Source organism: Astatotilapia calliptera, chromosome 1, assembly GCF_964374335.1.
Source record: "Astatotilapia calliptera chromosome 1, fAstCal68.1, whole genome shotgun sequence".
Lineage (NCBI taxonomy): Eukaryota > Metazoa > Chordata > Actinopteri > Cichliformes > Cichlidae > Astatotilapia > Astatotilapia calliptera.
The window spans coordinates 26,470,327-26,490,451 of NC_137422.1; the positions used below are offsets into that span (position 1 = coordinate 26,470,327).

Genomic DNA, 20,125 nt, shown 5'->3' on the forward strand with positions numbered 1-20,125 from the left:
ACAAAATAACTTTTAACCATTTCGTATCTGAAATCTTGTATAGTGTCTGAAAGTGTGACGCTATCACTGGTTTTACTGTTAATGGCTCTTCCTTTGACACAGAATGATAAATGTCACATGAACCACAAAATAATTGATCTCTTAGTTTGAAGCATACTTAAAGATGTGTCTTCAGTGACAAACCACATCTGTAAGCTTTTTGTTCCAGCTGTAAAGATATTAGGAAACATCTCATTCTGAGCACAGAGTTCATGTATAAGTGGTAGGTCGCATCATATCCGGTATTAACTCGATTTCAAGCTGCCCTTTCTATCCACTGTGCCTCAGTATTGTAATGGAGATGTGACATTTATTCCACCAGTAAGCTGCCTCTTTCTTCGCCCCTGCAGAGGAGACAGAGGAGACATTTTTCTCACACAATTACATGCATAATTTATCAAAATAGTTGTCATATTATTGACCACTTGTTGGTTTCATTGCCAGGAGCAACAATTTTTCATTTCCCTCATTAGATAATACCTTAGTCACTGCAGACACTTGCTTCATAAAAACAGTTCAGCTTGAAAACGTCACATCATTTGTTAACCACAATCTGTGCTGCAGGCACAGCAATAAATACCCCCACAGCACTGCAGCCGGGCTTTGTTGTGTATACCAAGAAGTGTTAGAGCACTTCAAACAAAAAAGTCATTCAGGCAGACACTCTTTCAAACGCCATCTTTCCTGAGTGCTGCATGTTTCACTCAGAAGTGATCATGCATATTTATAAGCAAATTCTGGATTCATCACGGAAAGCATTGGCGCAATTTAAGCATAGCAGTTGTGCATAGACATGGTAAATTTCATTAAGAGACAACTGTGAGCATAACATTAAAATTCATCCAGTGGTGTCTGTCAATGAAAATATAATAAACACAGAAACATAACACAAAATGCAGTAACAAACAAGAAAAGTACGAAGTCCATTAATAAATCTTACATGAATGCACAAACACTAACCTTTGCCATCCACTTACTGGAAACACTTGTATTCATTTTCATGGGTTGAGGTAGAGACATTGAACTTATATTGCAGTATGGTTATGATTATATGGAACATTAACAGACCTGAAAACAAATCTTCACTAGATCTCCTTTTCCATCCATCTAATAGAGTTTAAAACTGTACCTATACAAATGTACTGAGTTATTACAGCACTTGTTTTTTTGTTTGTTTTTTTGTGTAAATGACAAAATACTATAATTTTTGGTAAAAGCAGAGAAAACTCATTTTCAGGAGCTATATCAGCCTCGGGGAAGTGGGTGAACTGGTTCCCTGCTGTAAAAATTTCAAGCAGCTGGTTTTACAAGACCTACTGGTTTGATGGGAACTAAAGCCCCAGTGACACACTTTTAGAGTCCAGACAGTGAACCTACCGGTATGTATTACCGTAAGTCACTAGGAAAAAACTGTATTCTTCAAGGTTGTTTGGCGTCGATAGGTGCAATTTTTCACAAACCGGTATTAGGTGCTGCATTGACAACTACCGTGCTTTGGTTGCTAGTGGTTCTTATGGAAGCCGCCAACGTCTTTGCAAACTCTCACTACTTAATCTCCAAGCAGTAGTGAAAATATAAGAAAAATACATTGGATTTAGTTCTAAGGCACAATGTTTACTTTGAAGAATGAGTTGCAAGCCAGAAACACTTCAAATTTTTCACAACTGTTCAGTGCTTCATTAGCAAGTGTTTGCATACAAGTTGCCATCTTCCATGCAAACTATGGGCAACTGCAGCAATCTGTTAGTGAACAAAAGAATTATATGCAAGTTTTTGGTGCAGCAACCTCTTTCAGTGACAGCTGCAAACCATTCGTCAACTTGGTTGGGCAAAATATTTTTGTAGAAAAAGAGGCTGCCAGGAGATGGCCAACCTCTAGATCCTTGTGAATGTCATTCTACTGAATTAAATCAGACTCTACAGAACTCAGCTGCCAGACTTTCAGCTAGAACGAGGAGACAAGATCACATTTCTCTTACCTTTTTACACAATGTTTAGCATTGAATTTAAGATTTTACTGATTTCTGTTAAAGTCTTTCATAGCTTTGCTCCAAGCTACATTTCTGACCTCTTAGTAATTACCATATGCACCAGAGGTCTTTTGCCTGTTCCAGGGGCCCAACTGAAAACTCAAAGGGACAAATCTGAAACAACCTGTCTGGCAAAATCAAGTCAAGTCAAGTCAAGTTGGCTTTATTGTCACTTCAACCATATACAGTTTAACAGTACACAGTGAGGCGAAACAACGTTCCTCCAGGAACCAAGGTGCTACATGCAACATAAATTTACAACATAATTTAACAGAAAAACTCTAAACTAGCTAACTAAGAGGCCTAGTTAGCTGGCTAGCAGAGACAAGACAGACTGACCTAACATAAATTACAACATAAATTAACAAAAAACTAACTATCTAAGGATGACTTTTTTTTGTTATCAGACAGCAGACAACAAAGTGCACGTGCAAATGTGCAAACAAGAGCAGCAAGTGACAGTGTGACAAAAAAAACCCCACAACGTAACATAATAATAAGGTTTTGTGATGATGAGTTGAGGTAGTGGAGGAACAGTAAACATTCCTTAGTGTAGCAGCAAAAATTAGGAAGTGCAGAAGTTAGTGCAAAAAGTCCAGTAATAATATTGTGCAAAAGAGCATTTACAGGTTGGTGTGTACGATGGTTTGGTGGTGTAGGTCAGTGTGTTTGCGCTTGTGTTGATTAGTCAGTCCAGTCTCAATGTTTTGAGGTAGTTGAGTTAAGCTGTGTGTGTGTGTGTGTGTGTGTGTGTGTGTGTGTGTGTGAGAGTCAGTCACTTCCTTGAAATCATCTTTTAAAAAATACTTTGATGAGAAAGCTTTTCCCTCCCCTTAAATTTACTTTAAAGTGTCTTTTTTCCCCCTCTATTTGTTAATTCTGTTTTATTCTGTTGCTCCTGTGAAGCACGTTGTAATGTGGAGCTTGAACAATGTTATATAAATAAAGTCATAATTATGGTTATTATTAATACAGTAACAATAGTAAGTGATCCTGAAAAGTTTAGCAAACTTTTTGGAAAAAAAACACCTCAGTCTTTAACCTGTAATCACATGCTCATTATGTTGCTGTAATTGCAACCCACGCTTTGAGCGGTTGGCTCAGAGGGGGACTTAACCATACGATTAGTCACAGTCTGCATGCAAGCAGCTCGTCATCAGTCAGCTGGACAGTCACAAAATTAGTCGCTTATTCTGCAAATATTTAATTCCAGGAGACTTTTGGAAATTTAATCACAATAAAAATAAATAAATAAAATAAACTCGAGCTACCAGCTTATTGTTGTATACCTCTGCAAACCAGCTCAGCTAAATATTTTGTGAGGGTGACTTTTTGACCAATTAATGTTTATACAAATTCCTGACATGTCACATTCATGAGGATGTAAACACACAGAATTCCTTCAGCCACACACTGGGGGTGAAAAGAGAGAGAGAGAGAGAGAGAGAGAGAAGTGAAGGGAACTGATTTAACAATTACTCCATGAAGGCTCTGTAATTGTCGAGGTTGCCAGTTTAAGAGCTACGGACAGATGGACAACCCTAGAACATAATGGCTTCGGTCATGACTGTCACCAGTGAGGGTCATAAAAATAAATGTGTCACATCACTTTTAAATGACTTTGTATTTCAATTTCAACTTTAGTAAACAAACTGTTGTGTAATCCATCCATCACTCTCACACGTCACATCAGAATCTCAGGAGATGGACGTGTTTTGAAAAGATGCTTCATTTTTATGTCATGAGGCTGTGTAATGAATTGAACAGTCTGCTCATAGACGGGATTAGATTGGGTGATACTGCACTGTTGCACCTACCACACTGAGAACTCTGTGTTCTTATATTAAGTTTTTGTTTGTTGTTGTGGCTTTTTTTTTTTTTTTTTTTTTTTGGGGGGGGGGTTTTGTGTGTGACCTTTCTTTGGGTCTTGACCCAGTGCTGGAAAAACAGCTGTGCAGAATCACACCAACAGAGGAGGGAGTATTGCTTTGGCAGACTGGCATCATATCAGCATACTGATGACGCCGCCTGACAAAGAGCGCTCTCATATCTATTCATTTATTCATCGTCCCTCTTTATCTCTTGTCTCATTCTCTCTTTCTGCCTCATGTTCTCCCTCCAAATAAAATATTAGATTCAATAAGTGACTACCAAGCAGAGGTACCAGTATTGGGCTCTGCTTCGCTCATTCTTTACTCTCTGAGGCAGCTGTGCAGTTGCTATCTACCCCAAGTGAAAGCGTAAATCAAACAAAAATAACTGAGATGTCAAACGGCAGCTGTAATTTACTCCGAGTGCCATCAATTGAGACATATTCCCCATTTTTATATTCAGATATTGAAAATCCTTTGGTACCAGATGTCATTTATATTGGGTCTAATTTTGTTTTTCTTTCTTATGCTAGTCAAATACAGGCGTAACTCCATTAACAGCTGTATCCCATTAATGCTAATTGTTAACTGAGGCGATACTGCTATGACAAGTTCATTTGCATTTCTTGTATAATGAGAAGTGCCAATTTAAGGCTTATGTCCTATTTTAACAGTGAGTTTGTTCTTCAGCACTACCTTAAAAACTGTCACTGTTATTGTCACTTTGGATGAAAATGGGAAATACAGTTCAGCACACCAAAGCATCGGTGTGGCAACTTTTCCACCCTGTACGATGAAAACTGAGCAAAGAAAGTGCACATTTGTGCCTTCAGCAAATGTAAGAATAGCTAAATGAAACGAATAAACTGATTGCCTAAGTAATAAACACAGAACGCTTAGGAAATGCCCCCTGAACCACCTTTTCTTATGTTGTAGATGCATAAACACTACAAATTCTCATTTTGGCTTGTTGGTTGGTGGTTGCTGGGAAACATGACATCATAATAAATTGTGCGCAATTCAGGTTTACATGGATGTAAATTAATGTTATTTTTATGAAATAAAACAATATTAGGCTTTTCATAGGTCTTGGAGCTAGATAAATGCTACAAATGGGTCATTTTAGTCCATTTCTAGTTGGTTGCTAGGCAATGTTAAGCCATCATAAAATGTCACACATTATTTAAGTATATCTGGATATAATTTAGATGTTATGTGCATAAACAGTATGAATGGGTCATTTAAGCTTGCTGGTAGGTGGTTGCTAGGCAATGTAATGATGTGAAAACCTTCAGGGTCCCAAGATGTACCTGTGTGCCAACTCTGGTTGCACAACTGCTGATCATTTAGGAAGAGTTTGGAAACAAATGAACAGAGCTTTTGTGTATTATACTGGATTTTGTGTTGTTTGTATATTGAAGAAGACTTAAAACTTTATTAAATACGTTGTTGTCTTACTAACGCTAATGTGTTTTCCCAAGTTTGTTTGCTGTTGATTTGTTTAGGTTTGTTTAGTCTCTTGAGAGTTTGCAAAAGAAGAGGGCAGTAAAAATGACTGGTGCAGCCTCTGCAGCCACTTGTTGATCCCACAACACGTGGCTGCAGGTGATGACACATAATGATTCACTGTTCTTGTGAAGATGATAATTTCCAAATTTGATGCAGGTCAGTGAAGCAGCAAATTCTCTTTGAGTATTCCAAATTAGTCCTTTTATCTCCTCCTGGTGAAGTATTTTGTATTTTCAGGTTTTCTTTCGAAATGGGAATATTTTCCTCAGATCTGAATATTAACATAAATTCTGATACATGGCCTGTGATGTACGAGCCACCTGTCCGGGTGGTATCCTGCCTCTCACTGAATGACATCTGAAATGGGCCCAAAACCCCCGTGACTCCGAATTGGATTAGTTATTAAGGAAATGGATGGATAGACAGATGGATGGACTTGTGCCGGAGTCGGCTCTGAGTATTTTGTACACAAACAGGCCAGCACTTTACAAGACAGGGACAAAGATGCATCCCCGAGGAAGAGCTTACATTTCTAGTGGGAAGGAAAAATGCACCTGCTCTTAAAAGTAATGAAGGAAGTAGATATAAGCAGGTTTTTGGATATGTGCAAATATCACAACACCTACCGACCTTTTCAAGAATGTGGTAGAAGGAATGAAAGGGGGAAGCTGTGTTTGCACAGTCAAATAAATTTGCCACCAGTGGAAAATTGTATTTGGATAGTAAACACAGCTGCATCTGAATGTGAATATTGATGGTATAGTTTACCTCATTTGTCTTGTAAACAGCTCAGTAAAATATTTTGTACAGGGAAACGTCACTTCTTCAGGGGAAAGCCCTTCAATCTGCTCCTTTGAAATTCTGTCTGAAAGGAAAAGTGTGAGAGAGAATCAAATACTAACCGGATGCCAAATGTTGTTAATTGTGATTAATTTCATCCTAAAATGCTACTTTTGGCATCATGCCAGCACAACATAGTTACTTATTGACTCTCTCTGTCTCTCCTGTGTTTTAAAACCACTTTCCTTTTCCTTCTTACCTTTAATATTGTCCTCTTTGTCAGTTTAAGTGTTGTGGAGGTGAAGAATTTAAAGACTGGAAAGTCAACATGTACCACAACTGTAGTGCGCCTGGTCCGTTAGCCTGCGGTGTCCCATATACCTGCTGTGTTACTACTAAGGTAGGTGTCATTATTGATGGTCTTACCACTACATCGGCTGGTACAATATATGCTTTTCTTGTTGCAATAATACCTCTTGTATTACCAGTTTCTATGCATGATGCTAACTGCTTCTGCCTCTTCTGATAATACTGCTATAGCACAATTTATGTTCAGCTACTACATTTAAAACATTTTTATTATTATTATAATTACAAGTACATATTTTACATGGTATATAACATTTAAATTATGTTTTTTTTTAGAAACTACTTGTGGGTAGACTTTTACATCCATCATGGGCATGAATGTCATGGAAATTTAGGGCATTTAATGGTTTCTTTGAACAGCTTTTGTTTTTAATGACCGGGTGAGGGGGGGGGACAAGAATTGGGTGCACAAGTTTGAATTTGAACTTATATTGCACTGACTACAACCAGTAGTTTTTCTTTTATCAGCATTAAAAAGATTTGTTTGACAGCACTCATCAGATTGACCAATATTCAGAACAAGGGAAATCCAAGGAATTCAGCAAAAATCTAAAGTGGAGACTAGTAGATTTGAACAAGTTGGAAAAGTCGCTTGGAGCCATTTCTAAACAACTGCAGATCATCAGTTCATCAGTTCAGACGGGTCTATGTAAGCACAATTTATCTGGAAGAATGCCAAAACTGTCATCATCACATAAGAAGAAATTGGTTGTAGGATGTTCAGAATAAACCGAGGCTCAAATCTGGTGTGAACTGGAAGCCATATGCCTTTTGGAGAAAGGTTTTATGGTCAAAGACTGAGCTTTTTGACTATAGTGACAGCTTGAGGTTTTCAAACTTTCAACTGTCAAGCACGATGGTGTCATGCTCTGGGGCTGCTTTGCTGCCTGTGGTACATTACATCACACAGAGTAGATGGAATAATGATCGATGAGTACCTCCAAATTCTTCAGCTTCATCTCAAATCAACAGCTAGACACTTAAAACCAAGACACAGATGGGTGTTCCAGCAGGACAATAACCCCAAACACTCATCAAGACTGATTTGTGGTTTGAAATGTTGACCAGTTTAATATATGTGTGGATTTGAGAAAATCCTAAAATACATTCAAACTTGTAAACCAAATGTTAAAAGACCAAAATGACACTGGCATTTATCATCTTAAACTGTATCTCATGCTGACCTATTTTTAATGGGGTCCAGTTATAAAAACATATGAAGCTAGAATACATTAAGTCCCCTGTAAAAGAGGATTGCACATATTTAACACACCTGTCTCTTCACTGGAGTTGATGAACACTTCATGCTAAGAGGTTTTTAAAAACAATTGTGTAGATGTTTTGTGGCTGCAGTGGGAATGAACAAAGTCTGATTAGTTAAAGCTAAAGATTCCAGGTTTGCTGTTGGGTGATATTCACGTGAAAATACGTGAATAAATGGCTTAATGGCTAAAGTGTGGCGTGAATTTATCTTGATACATCCTCATCTGTCTCATGAGAGGGTTTTTGATCTGCAGTTGTGCTGAGGAGAACTCCCAAAATCCCACGCAGCTTCACTTCTGAGAGACAAATTACACACTGTGAGATGCTGGCATTTTATTTGCTCAGGAAGGCACCTTCTCACTGAGGGCATGCAGTCTCACAATCACAGTGGGAGCTGAAGATCAGAGTTAGATACCAACTAATCTGTAATTTTATCATGTTTGTTCCTGAATTTGTTTTTTTAGTTTTGGATTTGTGTGTGTGTGTGTGTGTGTGTGTGTGTCATTAAAGCTCTCAGACACACAGGCCTAAAGATCTGTCGGCGACACCTTCCTCAACCCTCAGCCCCAAGCAACTGCTAAACAACTGAACTTCTGATTTTCATCTGCAAAGTGGTTGGCATTAAGGAATGCACATTTTTCTCTAGTGCTCGGTGGCTGCCAGTGTCTGTGTGTCTGGGTCTTAAAGTAATAGCTCTTGCATGCAGAGTGACATTTAAAATGCACCTCTTCACCCTATATTGTGATTAAGCCTTAGCCATGGCATGTGCAGGCAATTTTCTCCACCTCTAAGTAGCAAAGGCTCCCTGTAATCTGTACACCTACACTGTCCAGTAATTATAAGGACAAAGAGAACAAAGAGAAAGTCTCGAGCTAAACACACAACAGTTTGACGAACTGTCTGAACTAATGAAACTGATCTCATCCGACATTCTCTAAAATTTAATTTTATTTAAAGGTTTCTTTGTTGGGTCAAACTTTTTGTTAGATGTTTAGATCTATCTTTCGTTCGTTAGTTCGTTCTTTCTTTCTTTGACTAGCAGCATTTTTATGTGGCATAAAAATGGTCTTGACAAACTGTTTGGCAGAGAGAAAATAGCAAAACGATCCCTACCTGCCAGAGATGACTCACATAAGTGGCAACGGATGCTGTAGAGCAGAGCATATATGCCCTTAATGCAGACTTATCTTTGCGAACAAACATGGATATAATGATTTAGAGGTTTATTTTTAATTCCACTTAATTTTAGTTTTAATACAACAAGATGCAGGCTGCAGGTGACTCTGTTCTGAAGATAAAACCGTTAGATTAGATAAAAGCTTTTATTCTCCTGGCTGTCCCCACACTGTACAGCTTTCTGTTAATTTTCATTTGAAACATTTTACTTCTCTTTCAGAATAATGAAGTGCCCAACACTATGTGTGGGTACAAGGCCCTAGATGACAAGGTAAGACCACCAAGTCATAAAACACTTTATTATGTGCTGAAATATCCATTGTGACTATTGTGTGCTTTATATCCACAGAAGGTTCATTTAAACTGGGAATTGCAGACAGAAAACTGGCATCTCATTGACAGCTGAATGTTTCTTAGCAATAACTCTGGGTGTGCTGTGTCGCTCTCACACAACTGAGGACAAGTGTCAGATAATTAAGTAATGGACTGGTCTTATTATAAGCAAGGAACAGAAAGTTAAACAGTTGGAAGAAAGGAAAGGGAGCTGCCTTTGACTTTTTGTAGTTTTGAAATTGGACTAACCACCAGTGTTCTGTGTCCCACAGCATCAACCACTGCCTGACATCTATACCAGAGGCTGCACCGGTGCATTCATTTACTGGCTGCTGGACAATTATAAGATTATGATCATACTTCTGTTTTTGATCCTAGTGCCTCAGGTATACACACACACACACACACACACACACACACACACACACACACACACATACACACACATTTGTACAGTGAGATAGTGATACAGATGCTTTACCTTTCTACTCATTTTTTACAGGTTAGCTTTTCCCATTATCTGTGGCCTTTTCTTCTCCTAATATGTTTGTATAGGAGTGTTCATGCAGAAATGAATGAAAGACCATGTGCTTGACTCTGTTTGTATGTGCAAATATTTACACTCATTTTTAATGTGTTTTATCCCAACTGTGACTCACTTTGTAACTGTGTGTTTTTAAAAAGTTCGAAACAAATACAGTTATTATTGCGGTGACGGGAAAGCTGTCGATGGTGGGTACAAACAACAGCAATTAACTTCTTCAAAAGGGTGTCTGAATAAAAGTGCGGCGCTCTGGAGGGGAGGGGCACAGAGTAGAGGCATACATCTTTCAATTGTTGCCCATGGGACAGAAAATGGATTTAAAAAGATGCGCTGAAAAAGCCTTTTAGAAGCACAATTTAACATAAAACATTAGCTGCAAAAAACAGGCTGGTTTAGTATGATTTACCTGAGACAAGGATGACTAAGTTATATTTTAATGTGTAGCGCTATATATGAGGAGTTATTTATGTCACTTTGTAGCTAAATGAGTTTTATTTTCATTATTGGTATTTATTCCCACCATGGATGTTTATGGAACAATTACCATTTAATTTTACTTTACCTTTTTAACAATTAAATGTTTAAACTCAATACAAAAGTATAGACAGATGTACAGATGGGCAAATAGATAAATAATGTAATAAAAGTCTCAACAGAAAGCCTGTTTAAACAAAACAAATGTAGACTAAAAAGACTGTCTCATTGGCCTTTATTCATGTACGAGGAACAACTAAAAAATTCTGAGCTTGTAAATGGAGATAGTCAGCAGCAGTGTCTTTTGTAACAAGATGAGATAAATAATATGGAGCATGGCCAAATAGCACTCTGTGTGTAAATACAAGAATTTTAAACAAATGCTAAAATCTCTTGGGAGCTAATTTATTGAGTATAAGGTGGGAGTGTTGTGAGCTTGATTTCTAGAACGTGTTGTTAAATATCAACACGTTAATAGTCTGGATGCAGTATTTTGTACAGCTTGGAGAGATTATCTGTCAAAACCGGTAAACAGGGTATTACAATAATCTAAGCACAAATGCGGGAATTGTTGTTTTTTTGTGGGGTTTTTTTTTGTTTTTGGGTTTTTTTTTTGGTTCAGCTGCGCAGACCAGAGAAGAATTTAATATTGTACCGAGATTTCAAACACTGAACTTTACATTTGAAACAAAAGAAGCAAGAGCCGGACTGATTTTAGGATATAGTTCAGGTGCTATAATTATTGCTTCAGTAAAGTTGGCATTTAATACAAGGAAACTGCTAGAGAGCTAAACCCAGTTAAACAGTGGGTCCAGCTGGTGAAGCTTAAAAGACATGTATGGTTGAATGTCATCACCATAGAAATGATAAGAAATGTCATTAAAATACTAAATGATGCCAGCTGAAGCATGTAGAAAGAAAATAATACTGGACCCAGGACTGAACCTTGTGGAACCACACAGGTTAGGGAGATAATGTTAGAGGTGGCCAAACAGAGAGATTTCATGCAAGGTTGTACAGTTTTTCAGTTGACCTTTTTGTGATAGGTGTGGCTGCAGTGATGTGTACTTCAGATTTTGAGAACGCAAACTTGTATTTGCTTCTGTATTTACCAAAACAGCTTGCAGAGACTTATAGAGTGTACCTTTTAGAGCTCAGTGGAATAATAATAATAATGGATTGCATTTATATAGCGCTTTTCAAGGCACCCAAAGCGCTTTACAATGCCACTATTCATTCATACACTGGTGGAGGCAGCTACAGTTGTAGCCACAGCTGCCCTGGGGCAGACTGACAGAAGCGAGGCTGCCATATTGCGCCATCGGCCCCTCTGGCCAACACCAGTAGGCAAGTAGGGTAAAGTGTCTTGCCCAAGGACACAACAACCAGGACAGAGAGCCCAGGGATCGAACTGGCGACCTTCTGGTTACAGATGCGATTCCCAACCCCCTGAGCCACGGTCGCCCCGAATAAATCATCCAAAACCCAGATTAGCAAATGGAATAAAATGGAAATTGCTTCACCCCTTAGGCACATCTGACAGCTCCACAGCCTTAGGAGAGATAAAATCAGCTGTGCAGTTACTTGCTGGTCCAATTTATTTAGATTTGCTTGGACCAAACAGGCCATAATAAAAACACAAAAATTAACTTTTATTTTAAAATATTCTGTCTGAACTTAAAATGGACCAAATATTTTCTTTTTAAATCAGACTTTTGTTCTTTTCCAGCATTAAAAGAACAAATGCACACTATTCATTCACTCTGCACACCTTATACTCCTTCATCCTTCCCTTTTCTTGAACCAGATTCATTTGGTAGTGTGGATGTAACAGCACAGATGCTGTTTTTCATTACTTTGCCATTTCTACCCTCATAAATCCCATTTTCAATCATACATTTAATAATCCACACACTCTGGCAGCTATGAATATATGAATGTAGGCTGTGCTGGACTTTAATAAGCATGCTGAACTTCACTGAGCTGTGCAGAAGGTGTCAGTCGTCTGGTTCATTACACAGGTGCTTCTCTTTTGCTCTTTGTCACACATCCTGATTTCTCAGGTGATGCCCAACATTTAATCTGGTGTCCCACTCTGTCAGATATTTGAGGTTACTTACGAATGTTTAGTTCCAAGTGGAAAATTTCATCTAACTCAACAGAAATCTCTATATAGCAGGACAAGTCATTTTCATCTCAGCTTCCAGTTTAGATTCCAATTGTGTGTATTTCTGGACGTGTGGTTAGTGTAGGTCTAATTAATAAAAAATAATAAAATAAATATTAAGCAAGTTTTATTCAAGACATATTAAAATGGAAAAAAAAAATACACAAAGTGTATTTTTTGGCTGTGAACAATCCAAAAATGTGTATGTGATTAAAAGTACCTTTGTTCCTCTCATTTCTATGATTCACTGAGATTATTCTGACAAATTTCACAATCATGAAAAAGCAAATGGAACGAATACCAGCTCTAAATATAAATAAATAGATTAAAGTATTGCTGATATGTGTGCTTTTGTTATCTGAGATGTGAGCTTAATTTCTGGGATGCGTTTGCAGAGTAAGTAGAAAAGATTTTTTTGGTGAAGGCTGTGCAGATACTTGTCAGCTATTCCTCAAAACTGCATTAGGCACAAACTTAAACGAGTCAAAAAGAAAAGTCAGAAATGAAAATTAGAAAGCCCTTCCTCTTCTTCTTGCGTAATCTTTTTCTAAGTCATTACCATAAGACAAGCACAGATATTATACATAAAAGCCTTTTAGAGGGTTTATCTCTTGCATGGACTTTCTTGGCATTCACAGACCTGTATTTAATAATTAGCTGATTTCTTTCAGGTCTGAAAAACAAAAAACAAAGCTGGGAGGAGGTACAGGTGTCTAGTTTGCTAGTTCTCGTTTGGGAAACAGAAGCAGAGAGATTTCGCACTCAATTTCGTTGTGTGGACAGATGTGGCAGTAGTAGTCGCGTGCCCTTATTGCAGACTGTATCTCTGTATCTCTGCAAAGACAAACTCAGAAGCATACAAAGCAGCCTGATGTTGCTTCAGGTGATCTTTCAAAGGATGTCCAGTTTATCTAAACACACATTTCCTTTGTTCCTTCCGCCTCACATCTCTTCTTTTAATCTCTTTCTCATATCTTACATTAGGGAGGCTTAGATACAAGGTAAAGACACAAATGAGACTGATGAGAAGCAGCCACAGTCACCTTTCTTCCACCATGCTTATTAAGATTCTCTCTCTCTCATTCCCTCTGTCTAGTTCTTCGGTGTGCTAGTCACCCGGATATATATCACTCGTGTTGAAGACATAAGTGATCAGTATGCTGAACCCACCGAAGATGCACGACGTCAGAAAGGTCGCTTGGACAAATGGTTCAAATGTATGCCAGAATGGGACTGACAGAAAACTGCAAGTAGCGAAGAGATCTGATATTCAATTGTGCTTTTTTTTTCTTTTTCTTTTTTTCAGCGTCCACTGTTTTACTTACTTTTAACAACTTTGTTGAAATACAGTGTACTAATGGTGGAAAATACTCGTTTAGATATGAGCTTTTAACTGCAATGTGCCTAACATGGTCTCAGGGATAAAGACAAAATACAAAACAACCACTTTTGTTTCTTTCTTTTATGTGAAATGAGTCTTTTCCAGTGCAACACACAATCACAGTTTGTGGCGTTGCCTTAATTTTGATACTTTTCTGCCCCTGTTTCTTCTGTTGATTAAACCATTGCTTGACCTTTCTAAATAATCAATGCTGAATTGGTATTGAAGTGCTGGTATGCATAAAAATGGTCTAAAATGACTTTTTTTGTTTGTTGCTTAAAAACAGCTGGTCAGTTTACCTTATTTGTATCTCCTGATGTGTCCAGGACAAGTGTTACCTATGATGCTCAGATGTATTACAGATATTTTATTAAAGCAAACAAAACCTTTATTATGAAATACAATTTTGTCAGTGGGAACAGAAAAAAAAAAATGAATCTTAGTAAAGTGGCAATGCCATAATCTCAGGGTGCCTATAAGCAGCAACCTTGTCTTTTAGAATATTGCCACTGCATGCCAGTTTGAATACTGCTGTTAGTAGACTTGCATGTAGTATGTATCCTACTCCTTATTTGTGTAGTGGTTGACAATCAGCACAGTACAACTGTCTTTAGTCAAACAATTATGCAGTGGAAATGACGATTTGTGATTGACATGTTAGTCATGATTGCATGTTTTCAAGCTGCCTTTTCACAGAATAGTGAAGTTATAAAAGCAGCACTTTAGATCTGCCGTGGCCAAAGCTGCGGACGTGGCACAAATTTTGTTTCCTGTAATTTGCCGCTTGACTTTTTTTATTTAGCTTTTTTTTACATGTTTCTGTGATCTAATGAAGAACAATTTGGGGCGTTTCATAATTTTCAAAGACTTTTATTGGCAAATAAATCAGATTTATGTAAACAGTGCCTGTTTGCAGTGTTGACCCTTCGTCGTAACAGCTCCCTCTGGCATGCTGAATATCAGTTTCTGAGTTCATGAGTATGCTTCTGATCACTCTGCGAAACAGTATACGATCACTGTGAACTGCCAAAATTGAAGCAGTAAATTGTATGAAGAAAAAAAATTGCGCCACTGCCAACAACAAAAAACCACATGATGCCAAACAACAGGTTCAAAGGGAACAATACAGAGATATTTCCCACTGACTATTGTTGTGTGGAAAGATGTAACAGGAGTAGTAGTGTGGCCTTGTTATTTAGACAGAGCATCATTACAGCAGAGCTATAAGTGTAACTCACTCGGTAATGAGTGTGGGTGTAGAAGTATACAACGTGAGGTATAGCGACATTTATTTACCACTAATTACCAGCAGTAAATCAGTCACAGAGTTCTTCCTGAACATGGTGAAATGCTTGGAAGTATAGTCGCAAAATGTCTGTACAACACTACCATGAGTTCCCAGAACCTCAAACTTCACAAGCTATGGAAAGCTGACTGGTAACCACACTCCCCCCCCCCCCCCATATATTGCTAATATGCTAACCACATAATAATAATAATGGATTGGATTCATATAGCGCTTTTCAAGGCACCCAAAGTGCTTTACAATGCCACTATTCATTCACACACTGGTGGAGGCAAGCTACGGTTGTAGCCACAGCTGCCCTGGGGCAGACTGACAGAAGCGAGGCTGCCATATCGCGCCATCGGCCCCTCTGGCCAACACCAGTAGGCGGTAGGGTAAAGTGTCTTGCCCAAGGACACAACGACCAGGACAGAGAGCCCGGGGATCGAACCGGCGACCTTCCGGTTACATAGTGCACATTGGATTCAAACTCATACCTTCAGTGACTACCTCCCTACTACTTGTCAAAGTGACGTCACCGAACATAATGCAACACCATTGGTTATTTCTCAAGTTAGCACGACGGTTCAGTGGTTTGCACTATTGCCTCACAACAAGAGGGTCCTGGGTTTTCCACAGGACCTCTAGTTTCTACACTGGGACACTCTCTTGCAACATAAAGCTCAAAACCTAAAGTGTTTCACATACTTAAAGTAAAATAAAGGTTAAAAAAACAGATTGGTCTAAATGAATTAACATTGTAGAGAAGCAGATATTGCTTTATAATATATTACAGCTTATCGTCATTGTGGTTTTACTATTGACGTTTATATATGCACTTGTTATGACCTAACTGAACAATGTGAATTTATTGTACTGTTGAACTTCTTGCATCTGACGTAACATCAAACCAGAGATCGAAGTTGGGTTTATTTTTTTGTTTGGTTTTTTTTGGGGGGGGGGGGGGGGGGGGGTTTTGTTTGTTTTTCTTCCTTTGTCAGATGTACACATTATTATCTTTAATTTGTATCTATTCCTGTAATATATTATACTGCAGCTACATCATGGCTAAAGCACATTTGCAATCGTTTCAGGTTCCACTCAGTTCTTGCCTTTAATTATTCGACCAAGGTTTACAGAATATTGCAGTGGTCCAGAAAAATTTTTGTTTATTTATTTTTTTTGTTGCAAATTACATATTTTATTAATTAGGTGTTGGTTGAGCTTGCGCATTTGTAACTACTGGCTGGTGTATGTACTCTGTTGTATGGGGGTTTTATTATGTGTTACAGTTATTTTATACTCTTTACTGTGAGGATGCGTTTAGAGAGAATCAGTTTCAATATAAAGCGACAACAGCTTCTAGCATTAAGGAAATTATTTTTTTATGATTTGATGCATTTAAAAATGAAAACTATTTTTAGTTACATGGATTTAATTACATGAATGTCACTCAATGTGCTTCGTTTGTCTGCTTCGTTAAACTAACGGTGCTAAGGGAACTATTTTGGCTAATTAGTTTGTCACAACTACATTTTTTTGGAAATTTGATTGAAACTGTAATGTAAGTTAAATAAAAATATATTGACCCAGTTCACCGTCCATGTGATATAACAATATATATGGGTAGTTCTGTTATTTTCATATTCATTATTTGTCACTGGTTGTATAAATATGTACAAAGGTGGTCTCAGCTCCAAAGTTTATACAGTGTTGGAAAGACTGCACAACATAATTTGAAAGTATGTTTTTGAAATGCTTTGTTGGGTTTAGGTTGGAAAATAAAATGATTAAAATATTTTAAGAGTCCTGTTGTTTGTCTTTTAGTGGACTGTATTTAAGGAACAAACCACAAAAGCAACTCAATCACCAAACATCTCCCCAAGTCTACACCCTTTCCTAAAAATTGTCACCTCTGGCTTAAACATTAAAACCGCTTTAAAATTATAGTACTCAATAGGTCGTCCTGTGAAGGTATTTCGGGTGATGCTGTATAAATGATTGTTGATATCATACTGTGTATTTTCTAGGCCAGGCTTCATCCTGAGTTTACAGCTGTGTGTAAATTTTTCATGTTGAAGTATGTGAGCATCTACAGACAAAGACGGAACAGATGAAAAATGTAAAAGTTCCTGAATTATTTCCATAAAAGTCTCCAAACAGAGCCAGTTCTTGTAATAATTCAAGCTGTCACATTCAGCTCCACTGTTACAAACCGTCACTAATGCTTACATGTAAAATGCCCAAGAATGGTCCGTATAACAGGACATTCATACCAAAACATACGAGACAACATAAGAATATTTTATTAGATTCGCATTGGAGAAAGAAACCTACTCGTTGAATTGTTTGTTTGGTTTAAACATAATATCAAAATAAGTAAACACATTTATCAAAGACTCAGGCTGAGTGACAAAAATCTTTGTTGTGTTAAAAACAATATGTTGCAATAGTAACATTTTACAGTATATTTAGGCTAAAACAGTGACCAAAATTTGTGGCACTGAAAACCTCTAAAATTGAAAGATTAGTTTAGAGTCAGTTTATTTCTAATTTTACTTTTTACATTACCAAACAGTGCTATACTAGAAGCTTCTCAAACACAAGCACCATGTGTACATGACGTCTCTTCTGTTTTACACATTAGAAGAGTTTATGTGAAAAGAGCAGGAATGTCCACAGAGGCTTGGTGTTTATCTGTTGTACGATCTTTCTTCCTCCTGCTCCTGCTGCTCCACAGACTTCCTGCTGAATCGAACCCATTAATATTTTACTTCGACCACCACTCAGGACCAGAAAGTTATTTTGTTTTATCACAGAAAGAAGACACTTTGGGGAATGATCTGAAAGCAATGGCCATGTTCCACTCACCAAAACGATATAAATAATCATAGCAATACACTCAGACTCTGGCTCAATTTTAAAGCAAGTACTGTAAGCTGTCCATGACACAAAATTAAAAGATGATCACAGCTATTCATCTCCTTGAGAGCAGTCATGTGGTTACCCCCAGACCACTATGAAATTGAGCTGTTATAGAAATACAACCTTAGGCAGAAATTTAGGGACAAAGGATACTAGATCCTCTTTTTCAGGGAAAAATAAAGTTAACCTTTTCAAGACAGCATTGTAAATATACCTATAATATCTCATAATATAATATACACTCACACCAATTCATCTTGTGGTAATTATATTTGTAAAACAATACATTTTCAATTAATTCATTTTGTTAGCTGCACCATAACACAGTTTATGATCTTGTATTTCAGTGCAGCAGTCGTATTATGTTGTCTTCTAATGCATGACTGTCGAGAAATGGCCAAAAAAAAAGAAAATCGCCCAATAAATTTCTTTAATCTTTTCTAAACTTTTACTTGAACTTCAAAGAAAAAAAACTGAAGTGAAGGAAAGACATTAAGAAGAATTCATAATGATTACTGGTGCGCTCAGAGAGTCTGACTGCACTTAACACTGGCCTCCTTAATATTGTTCTTGAATTAGGTCTCAAACGGCAATGTCCCGAAAATGTGGTAAGCTCATCTTAATTGCTTCAGTTCAGTAAAAGAGAACAACTGGTGAACAATATTACTTCAGCTGCAAGATTAAATTCCAGAGGGAATAAATTGCCTATAAAAGGAAATAAAATGCTTGTCACATTGAAATTACTTGCGTATCCTTGGCCACTCATGCTTTCTCTTCATAGACAGATGAGCAAGTGTAACTAATGCCTTTATTAAGGCTTTCTGTGACAGAAGAAAAATTAATTATGATCATCCTAAGGCAGCAGCACCTAAATTGAGGATATAATTAATGCAAACTGAATTATGGTAAACCTTAAATTGACTCTGATCAGTTTTATGTAGCTCATAATCCTTCTTTAGATTAGCTACGCAAGAAGCAGTTTTTATAACAGTAGCAAAATGTTCAAAGTTCACCTGTGGGTTTAACAGCCTGCCGCTAAAGGTTCAAAATATATCAGCAGGATATGGCAGAAAATATCTCTTATCTGACTGACTGTTTTCGCGAACGAGTGTTACTTTGAACTCTGGGACGGCGTTATCGGCTTTCCTTTTATAAAGGATGGTCCGGTGTATAATAAAGGAAGCACTGAAGCACCTTTCCTAGGGATTTAAAGAATTCAAACAGCTCTTGTTATGACTGCCACACAGATACTCCACAGAATCCCTTCACTCTGTTAGGAACCTTGCTAAAACCATAGGACTACAGCCTGTGTTTATCCAGACAGGGGGCCTGTCCACAACTACAACCATTGTTGTATTTGCTTAAGATAGAATTTCACAATTTCCCAAGCACCCACTGGTGGGAGTCAGTGGTTACTTGATATAGTGAGATAGTTGAGATAGTCACATATTTCTTCCGGCAAGCTTCCAGCCGAGTAGTTTGTCCTTGACAATTAGTCATGAACCATCTTGCCTCATCTGCAGGCAAATTTAGGAGGGCAAACCTCTCTTGGTGTGGGAGTCATCTTGTGAGCTTATGGTTTTACATCATGAGAGAAAAAGTATGTGTATCTCCCTCTCAGTCTGGCTTTCTGTCTCCCCCTTGACTTTCACCTCTCCTCTTCAGCTGTTTACACCAAAACAAGCAGACAGCTGTACAGACAGCAGAGTGATTGGTCTGTCAGGCACACGGCATGTCTTATATGACCATAAGTGAAAGGGTTACAGAAGCAAACAGTATATGCTTTAAATCAGACTCTTCGCTGGTTTTAAAGTTTGTTTATAGTTCCTCTGAGGATGTAGGCTGTCTGCATGTCTGCTGCTTCTGTCTCTTTGTGGAATCCAAATCTCAGCGATGTTCAGGACTCAGTGGGGGTCACACCATCTGTTGCAGCATTCAGTCACGTTAGTTGTCGCTGAAGATGGTTCTTTACAACAATG

At 37.8% G+C, this 20,125-nt stretch overlaps 1 protein-coding gene across 1 annotated transcript in view; it reads left to right on the forward strand.

The window, feature by feature from the left end:
• tspan15 (tetraspanin 15) overlaps positions 1-14,841 on the forward strand; it is a 40,675-nt gene extending 25,834 nt beyond the window's left edge. The window contains exons 5-8 of the mRNA XM_026170546.2: positions 6,513-6,629; positions 9,258-9,308; positions 9,643-9,756; positions 13,652-14,841. Coding sequence (XP_026026331.2) covers positions 6,513-6,629; positions 9,258-9,308; positions 9,643-9,756; positions 13,652-13,792 — 423 coding nt within the window. The 3' untranslated portion in view covers positions 13,793-14,841. The remainder of the gene's footprint in view (positions 1-6,512; positions 6,630-9,257; positions 9,309-9,642; positions 9,757-13,651) is intronic.
• Positions 14,842-20,125: the final 5,284 nt, after the last annotated feature.